At 35.4% G+C, this 9,471-nt stretch overlaps 1 protein-coding gene across 1 annotated transcript; it reads left to right on the forward strand.

Moving 5' to 3' along the window:
- The first annotated feature begins 5,825 nt into the window (after positions 1–5,825).
- LOC107915006 (3-ketoacyl-CoA synthase 11-like) lies at positions 5,826–8,990 on the forward strand. The gene is given in 2 exon segments (NM_001327121.1): positions 5,826–6,800; positions 7,968–8,990. Coding segments are annotated over 2 exon segments (1,590 nt in total). The 5' UTR covers positions 5,826–6,005; the 3' UTR covers positions 8,763–8,990.
- The last annotated feature ends 481 nt before the right edge of the window (positions 8,991–9,471 follow it).

Raw genomic sequence — 9,471 nt, forward strand, 5'->3', positions numbered from 1 at the left:
TTTAAAACTGTACAATTTGATCCTAATTCATGCTCGTGTTAGCAAAAGAGCTTTTGTAGGCTCGTGTCAGACCCATAAATGATTGTGTAACTATAACACCCAAAACTCGACCTAGACGTTATGGTCGAATCTGGCGTGTCTCATTGAAGTGTCTTTCGAAAATTTGACTTGGTAAAAATTCGTTTCTAGGTTTTAGAAAAAAAAATCCCCTTTATTATTATTTTTCAAATCATCTAGCCAAAACGTTTGCCTTGTTATCTGCTATTGTTATAATAGGTTGATCTAAAATCGCGAAAGCTTTTGAAACTCTATTGTTTAAATTTCGTGTATTTGAAAGCAGTAATTATTTTGAAAATTCCTCTTCTCATAAACTAGCAGTTTAAAATAAGTAAGCAAAAGCACAATTAAAATTTAAACAAACATAAATGGCCTTATTACATAAACAAAACCCAACACAAACTTTAAATTTAAATAAAAGCATGTGTAGAATAGCAGTAGTTGTGTGGCCACCTCCAAGTCCCTCGCAGCACCAAATCGCCTAAGGCTGAGGATTACCTGTACAATTAAAAGGAAAAAGTGAGTTTACGAAAACTCAATGTGTAATCCCCTATCAGTCAAACAGTATACAACATGCCATAACAGTCTAGGCCTGAGCCCTATTCAGTAACAGTACAGTGTGAGCCTTAGCCCAATACAATAATAGTACAGTGTAATAATGCAATCCATCCCAATGCAGCCAACACACCACTCCGTACCACCAACACACCATGTGGGGATAAAATTGACCCACCCAACCAACACACCAATATCACAGCAAAGCTGCCAGTAATAGTATCGCAGCGAAGCTGCCAGTATTAGTATCGCAGCAAAGCTGCTAGTAAAGTATATGTGGCAAAGCCACCAGTACAATATACTTCCTTCATAACTGTATCTAGACCTGTCCATGGGCCGGGCCAGGCCTGAAAAAAATATGGGCCCGAAATATGAGCCTAAAATTTTGCCTAGACCTGGCCCGGGAAAAATATCATAAGCCCGAGCCCGGCCCGGCCCATTTTTAAAATAAACATTAAAAAATTATTTTAAAAATAAAAAAATAAAAAAATTATTTTAAAAGTATTTTAAAATTTTAAAAAAAATATATTTATTATATTCGGGCTGGGCCGGGCCAGAGCGGGGCCCGAGAAAAAAGTGGTGCCCGAAGCCCGGCCCGTTTTTTAAACGGGCCTCGTTTTTTTACCAAAGCCCATATTTCGAGCCTATATTTTTACCCGAACCCTCTCATATTTCGAGCGGGCCGTCGGGCTGGTCCGAGTCACCCGGCCCATGGACAAGTCTAATTGTATCCCAACCCCATGCAGTATGTCATGTCATAAATCATACGTGTATGCAGAATGTCATACTCAGTAACAGTCATATACAAATCATGAACACATCAGTCAACCTACCTCTAGGGGTATAATCTATTAGGGGTAAAACAGTCATTGGTATTTTGGTCATTTTACCTATTTTGGGGTCTCGATGCATATATCAACCTCTCGAGAGGTCCGCAGTCGCCTCGAGTGACTCAAGAAACCTAAATGGTCATAACAGTGTAAATGGGCCCAAGGCCCATTACTCGGCCCAAGTGGGCCCATAAGCTTGTGCGGCCCATTAGGCCCAAATTTCACCATGGCTATGAGCTCTACATAGCCCAGTCCAATATTTGCCACAAATCGTGGATTTCATCTATGTAGGGCCCACGAGCCCATTGGTTCACATGGCCCATCTCGGCCCAACATGGCCCATTATGGCCAAAGCCCATGAAAAAGCTCATGGAGGCCTCTACAGTTTATCGTCCATGATTTACGGATTGGGCTTACCACACGAGCGATCGCACGCTTGTGTGGTCTCAAACGCCGCATTTTCGGCTTTTCGACTTTTTGTCGTTCTACAGTTACAATGGAGTTTTTACACACCTGTTTACGAGAATAGCGCAAATATCCACGTACACCAACCTAGATTCAATAATGACCCAGTGTCAGTCATTTAATTGTTAGGGGAAAACACCCTCTTATTGACACTTAATCCAAAAACACCACCCTTACCTTGCTTGAATGAGGGCGACTTAAATCCTCTAAGACCGCCAACCAAAAGTGGTCACATGCTTTTATCGATTAACTGTACCACAAATAACGATCTCATTAACTAAGTTAGGCCATATAAGTGGCCTCAAACCGCGAACGATCTATAGGAACATAATTAGTATACGGCCTAAACCCCAAAAGTAAGGTAGCATATTACCTTGATTGAACGTAGAGAACAAGGTTTGCGACTACTTCAAACCACTTACAATCCACCACTCCTAAAAAGAAAACCTTAAAACTGCAACAAGTAACAAATTATGAGGAAAGAATCAACAGTCAGTAATCAAAGGATAAAAAGGAGAGTATTCGATTTTAAGAAGAAGAATAGAAGAGAATAGGTTTAATCAAAAAGTGAGGAGTATAAACACTTTATCGATAGTTAGAAACACTTGCAACACTAGAACAACAAGAAGCAGCGAAGAAAAGATCGGCGCAGAGAATGATACAACGAAAGGGTGATATTCGACTAGGAGGTAAAAAGAGAAATAGCCTGGCAAAGGTAAACCGATTGAAAGAAAAAGATGATATTCGGCCAAGAGAGCACAAATTGAGGAAGAGAATAAGAAAGAAAAAGGAATGGAGAATCAAAAGCCGACAAATGAAAGAAAGAAAGGAGAATTCGGCAGAGGAGGGAACTAAAATACTATTTGGCCAAAACCAAAAGAATAAAAGGGAAGGGCAAAAAAGTAATCGAACAAACCCAAGATATACACAAAAACTTAGCGAAAATTCGGCACCAAAAAGCAAAAAGAGGGAAACATTACCCAAAACGGAAATGAGAAGTATCCTCTTTGGCCGAATTTCCTGAGTATCAAAGTCCACATTCGGCACACTTCTCCTCTCCTTTCACTTCCCTTGATTTTCTATTAAAATCTCTCCCCTTCTCCCTCATTGAATTACTCCATCGCCTCAACTCCCCCAACAACTCCATTCAAATTCTAATCAAACACCCCTTAGCTGTGTTTCAGTCCAACTCCACTACCTACATAGCTTAAGCAACAAAATAACTACTCCATTGCGCAACCCATGACTTGAACCTCAGACCTCACAGTTACACAACATGCCACCTTGCCACTAGACCACAAGCTATTTTTGTGTCATAAAACAAGTACTATTATTTATAAGGCCTATATGCCAGTGTCCAGATTCATTTAAGAGCAAAACTAAAAATTCTGTAGAAGCCAAAACTTGAACCTAGGCTTCTCAAACACTCCCATACACACCCAAATCACTTAGCCATTAAAAAAAAACAAGCAATTTATGTCATATCATGCAAAGTAATTAAAGACTTAAATTTTTGGGGCGTTACAGTAACATAATTTGGATGTGAATGATAGTTAGTTATGAGTAGGAATGATTGAATGTTGCAAAATTTCATGTAGTTGCTCCGGTGATAGTTGTGGCTTCTTGCAGCTCGGACCTGACGATCGGGTTTGGTGAGGGGTATTACATGTGTACGGTGGAGTAAAAGAGAAATTAGTGTGGGATGTCCATTAACTAATGACAGCCTAAATTGCTTTTACATTTAGAGGTCCTTATCAAAAGTTTGTGCAGATCTGAATGAGGGATTGTATTGGTTGATCGGTAATGGGCTTATGCTACGTTTGTAGGAGTATCATTTATTCACCATGTTTTATAAACTATTTTTAAATGATAATTTTTAGCCACGCACATGACAAGTTTTGGAAAAATAGAAGAACTCTTTTTTTGCTTATTTTGAAGAGGTCTTATTTTTTACAAGAGTCATTACTCATCTTTCTAATTTCAAATTTAAATTTGTATTAAGTATTTTTTATTTTATATCTAACTATTATAATACATATGTAATAAATAATTTTTTTCTCATATTATTACATTAGTACTCAAACGAGGCATTAATACTTGATTTTGGGATGATTGTTGTATTCTAGGGTTGGTACTCAAGGAACGACTGTTAACCAATAGAAGAGGTGTAGAAGACGCATGACGGATGGAGGCTGTCAAGAAACGTTAATGCATATTATTCGTGATTGCATTGTTACCAATGTTACATAGAGAAACCTGGTTCTGAGAAATGAATGGGATAGTTTCCTTTCTGGTGCTTTGAGAGACTAGAATTGTATGAACCTTCATTTTACAAATTCAATGTTGCTAGATTGTTAAACACGGCAACCTTGAATTCATCAAATTGATCAATGAGGTAAATAATGATGTAGGAATCCCAACTTTAGCAAGAAGAATTGAGTCCTTGTGCTCAAGAAATTGTCAAATTGATCAATGAGGTAAATAATGATAGGAATCCCAACTTTAGCAAGAAGAATTGAGTCCTTGTGCTCAAGAAATTGTGAGGACAAATTACAAAGTTGTTTAGAGAGGCTAACTCTGTTGCTAATTTTATGTTGAAACTGGAAATAGAGTCAACTCAATAGACCTCCTGTGGGTATTTCGTATGAATGGTAGGCAAGGATTTACAGTAGGTAGAGATAATTTGCAATGATTTTGTACCTTAAGGTTGTAGCCTTCCTTATTTAAAAAAGAAAATCTTATCATTTCTATAAATTTGATCTCATTTTATATTTATTATCCAATTATATAGTGATTGTTTGATTAATTTGGTTTTTAATTTAATTTTTTAAAATAAAAATCTAAATACTTAGAAATTTAACTTATTATCATTTTAAAACCTGTTTAGTGTAAAGGATAATACAATTTAAGCATATTACAAATATTACGATTCAAACTTTATCAAAATTTTATAAAAATGAAATATGAATGAATTTCGGTTTAGAATTTCATCTTCTCAATTTATAAAAGTTACGAATTTAATTTTTCTATTTTAATTTATTTAAATTTTGTCTTCTTGTTTTACCAAAATTAAGAAGTTAATTTAATTGTTAGTAAATACATAAACTTCAACAGTTGATTTTTCCTAATTTTTTTCAAAAAGAATTTGTTTTAAACATTTTGAGAATTTCTCATATATAAATTATCAAAATTATAATTTTTATGTCATCATTAACTTTTCAAAATTTATAAAATACAATAATTAAAATAAAAATATTAACTTCCCGATTAAACAGTTGATAAACCCACTTACGGGTTCATGGAATGTCTTCTACTACCATATGCCTTTTGAATTGGGTGAACTAATTTGTTCACCAACAAATGCTATCGTGCAAAATACTATATTCTAATTCGTTGGACATGTCAACCCTCTTTTTCTCCCATGTATTCAAACCAAACGTAATAAAACTATATTAGTATATTAATATACAAGGCACGTATTTGATATAAATTCCAACGCTATCAATGAAACATACATAATAATATATCATTAAAAATTTAATGATGAATAGAGGTAATTATATTTTTAATAGGTAATATCAATATAAAAAAAATATTTGATACATTAACTCTATAATTAATTAAAGTTAAAGAATGGATAAATATCCTATAAAAATATAATAAAATATTAAAAATAAATATTTAAGAAAAAAAGAGACATGATATATTATTTTAAAAAACTATTTTCTGCCCATATATTAAATACAAACCCAAACTTTAATGGGAGGAAAAAAAAAGGGGGAAATTACCCGGTTGGCAAATACGTCAGGTCAGGTTAACAATTAAGGTTCGTTGGGGGTAGTTGCATCCTCCCATCTCTCACTCTTCCCCTTTAAATAGCTCCAATTTCTTCCCACAATTTAACTCATCAGCACTTTTCGTACTTCTTTTTTTTCCTTCATTTTCTTAGCAAATTCAACATCGAAAAATAAACTACCACTTTTGTTCACCTCTTTATACCAAAGTTTTGTTTCCTTGATTTTCAACACCGTTTTCGATTTGGGTTTTTCTTTAAGCTTCAAATTGAGTTGGATTTGTAGCTAAAAAAAAGATAAGAAAATGGCAGAAGAGAGTAAGCAAAGAAGGAATGTTAAGCCCGTAAAGGTTCAAACAGCTTCATCATCAGAAGAAAGAAGATCAAACAACAATCTCCCAAACTTTCTTCTTTCAGTAAGGCTAAAATATGTGAAGCTTGGCTACTATTACGTTATCTCTAACGCTATGTATTTGATGTTGGTGCCTCTCCTAGGCATTGCTTCAGTTCATCTTTCCACACTTACTATCCAAGATTTTGTTCGACTATGGGACCAACTCAAGTTCAATCTCGTTTCAGTAACCCTATGTTCCGGTCTTTTAGTTTTCTTGGCCACACTTTACTTCATGAGCCGGCCAAGGAAAGTTTACTTAGTGAATTTCGCTTGTTACAAGCCTGAAGCTGATCGTATTTGCACCAGGGAAATCTTCATGGAGAGATCTGGTCTCACTGGTAGCTTCACCGGAGAGAACTTAGCCTTTCAGAAGAAAATCCTGGAGAGGTCTGGGTTGGGACAAAAGACATACTTGCCTGAGGCAGTGATGCGTGTCCCAGCCAACCCTTGCATGGCAGAAGCCAGGAAGGAGGCCGAGACAGTGATGTTTGGAGCTATTGATGAACTCTTGGACAAAACTGGTGTTAAGGCAAAGGATATAGGGATCCTTGTGGTGAATTGTAGCTTGTTCAATCCTACACCATCTCTTTCTGCCATGGTTGTCAACAGATACAAGCTTAGGGGAAACATTTTGAGTTATAATCTTGGTGGAATGGGGTGCAGTGCTGGGCTTATTTCTATAGACCTTGCTAAACAGCTGCTGCGGGTAATATATATTCTTGTTCTTTATCGTTTTTAACTTCTTTTTGAAGCTGTTTTTCTTTTATACGCTTAGAATTATTAACTCCTCTAGAATCATTCTATAATTCCTTCTCAACTCTTAAAAAAAAAAACTCATATCAATATATTTATATTTATATTATTTTTTATTTATAATAACTTCGATGCAAATCGAAATAAAACTTTTAAATTACATATTTTTATTCCTCTAATACGTATTTTTTTTAAAAACCTAGCGTATCCCACTTAAATCACATACTATTTAGTACCTAGTGTTTTTTTTTCCCTTAAAATTTTTAGATACATATTAGTATTGAATTCCTATAAGATCTAGGATAATAAAGCAAAATTTTTCGATAATTTTATAATACTTGAATATCATATACCTTTGAAGGATCATTAAATTCATTATCTATGGAACCAAGAGACATTAACACTGCCACATGCTTTTGATTTCAATCCTTAGGTAACTATAATATCCAAGTATTTTTTATTATGAATGAGCCCTTATCATTAAAACTTTTTGAAGCCTTAGGTAATTTAGAAGAAACCTTGCAGGATTTAATAGACAATTTTATTAAATTGATGGTGAGTTGTAATTTTTTTCCAAGGCATAGAGATAGAAATTACCCAGAGATCAAAAGTCAAATAAATTATTTATTATTTTTATGTCATTCAGTCAATAATATAAAAAATATTAATTATTGATCCGTTTCTTAAAATTTTTAAAATAATCGAATATAACTCAAACTAAAGGTAAACTACAAACAGTACATTAAAGGTGGCAATTGAATAATTAGGTGAGGCACATTAATAAAGGACGGCAGCAGTTGATTTTATTAGGAGAAGTAAGCCTCTTAAAGGAAATGACAGTTGCTTCAATCAATTAAAAATCAATAGGTGCTGCCACTAAATTCCAGCTGTATCTTACACATGGTCTGCCTCCATTTAATTGGAACTTATTTGGTAGGATAATCTTTTGCTAGTTCCCAATATTATCATTCAGTTCATATTAGTGTAAATTATCATTATGGATGTACTTTTATCATAACATAGATACTTATTCTGTTGAATGTGATAAAACATGAAAAATAAAAATAAAAAAAGAGCTGAAATCACGATATGACAATTGAATATTTCGTTGGAAATATAGGTGCACCCCAACTCTTATGCCTTAGTGGTAAGCATGGAGAACATTACTCTCAACTGGTACTTTGGCAACGACCGATCTATGCTCCTCTCAAATTGCCTCTTTCGCATGGGCGGTGTCGCAATCCTTCTCTCCAACCACTCATCTGATCGCCACCGCTCCAAATACCAACTGATTCACACCGTACGCACGCACAAAGGTGCCGATGACAAATGCTACAACTGCGTCTTCCAACGTGAGGATGACACCAAAAGAATCGGCATTTCCCTCTCGAAAGACCTCATGGCTGTCGCCGGAGAAGCCCTTAAAACCAACATCACCACTCTGGGGCCACTAGTTCTTCCCATGTCGGAGCAACTCTTGTTTTTCGTCACGTTAGTGGCAAGGAAAGTGTTGAAGATGAAGATCAAACCCTACATCCCAGATTTCAAGTTGGCATTCGAACATTTTTGCATTCATGCAGGTGGGAGAGCCGTGCTAGATGAGCTTGAAAAAAACCTTGACCTTACAGATTGGCACATGGAGCCATCGAGAATGACGCTTTATAGATTTGGGAACACTTCAAGCAGTTCTTTGTGGTATGAATTAGCTTACTCTGAAGCCAAAGGAAGAATCAGAAGAGGTGATAGGACATGGCAGATTGCTTTCGGGTCAGGATTTAAGTGCAATAGTGCAGTTTGGAAGGCATTGAAGACCATCAATCCAGCTAAGGAGAAAAGCCCTTGGATTGATGAGATTGATGAGTTTCCTGTTCATGTGCCTGGGGTGGCAAATATTGCTTCTTCTTATAAATCCTAATTCTTATTAACAAGGAGATTATCATTTAGTACTGAGTACTATATATATGGTTTAACCATTTTATACGTGGTTAAGGGGTGATAATCAAATTGGTTGTTAATACTAAGTTAGAAGGGGGAAAAGGGAGACCATTGTTTCATTTTCATTTTTTGGTGTTATAAAGTCAATTTGATTGATCAATGTATGTAAATGCTTTTACACACAAGAAATGCTTGCTTAATTGTTCAAGAATTTGTTCAAAAAAAAAATGTTCAAGAATTATGCTTGCCAGCTCTATTTTGTCATTTTTTATTAAATTTTGGAATTATTTTTTTAAATAATCATAAAATTCTACTAAACCTAAAAAAATAAAAGAAAAGAGAGTACTTGAAGACTCAAGCCAACATGCTTACTCAAGTATAATCGATCTTAACTCCTCCCTCTCAAGATAATGGAACAATCAAATGATAGAACACAAGAAATAAAAGGACTCGCTTGCCAAAAATTGAACCGTTCTATTAGTGTTTCTACAAGTCTAACAAAATAGAAAAGATTGAAAAAGGGAGTTGAAGTGCAAACAATCTTGAAAGAGTAAACCCAAGTCCAAATTGTCAGAGAAGCAATGTGAAAGTGTCACGGGGCTAGACTTTCAGTCTCGCAATCTATGCGGCCTCAGGCGATTCCTTCGCTCCAAATCCGCCTAAGTCAACCTAACTCTCGCAAAGTGATA

This window comes from Gossypium hirsutum, chromosome D10 (assembly GCF_007990345.1).
Source record: "Gossypium hirsutum isolate 1008001.06 chromosome D10, Gossypium_hirsutum_v2.1, whole genome shotgun sequence".
In the NCBI taxonomy this organism is placed as follows: Eukaryota; Viridiplantae; Streptophyta; class Magnoliopsida; order Malvales; family Malvaceae; genus Gossypium; species Gossypium hirsutum.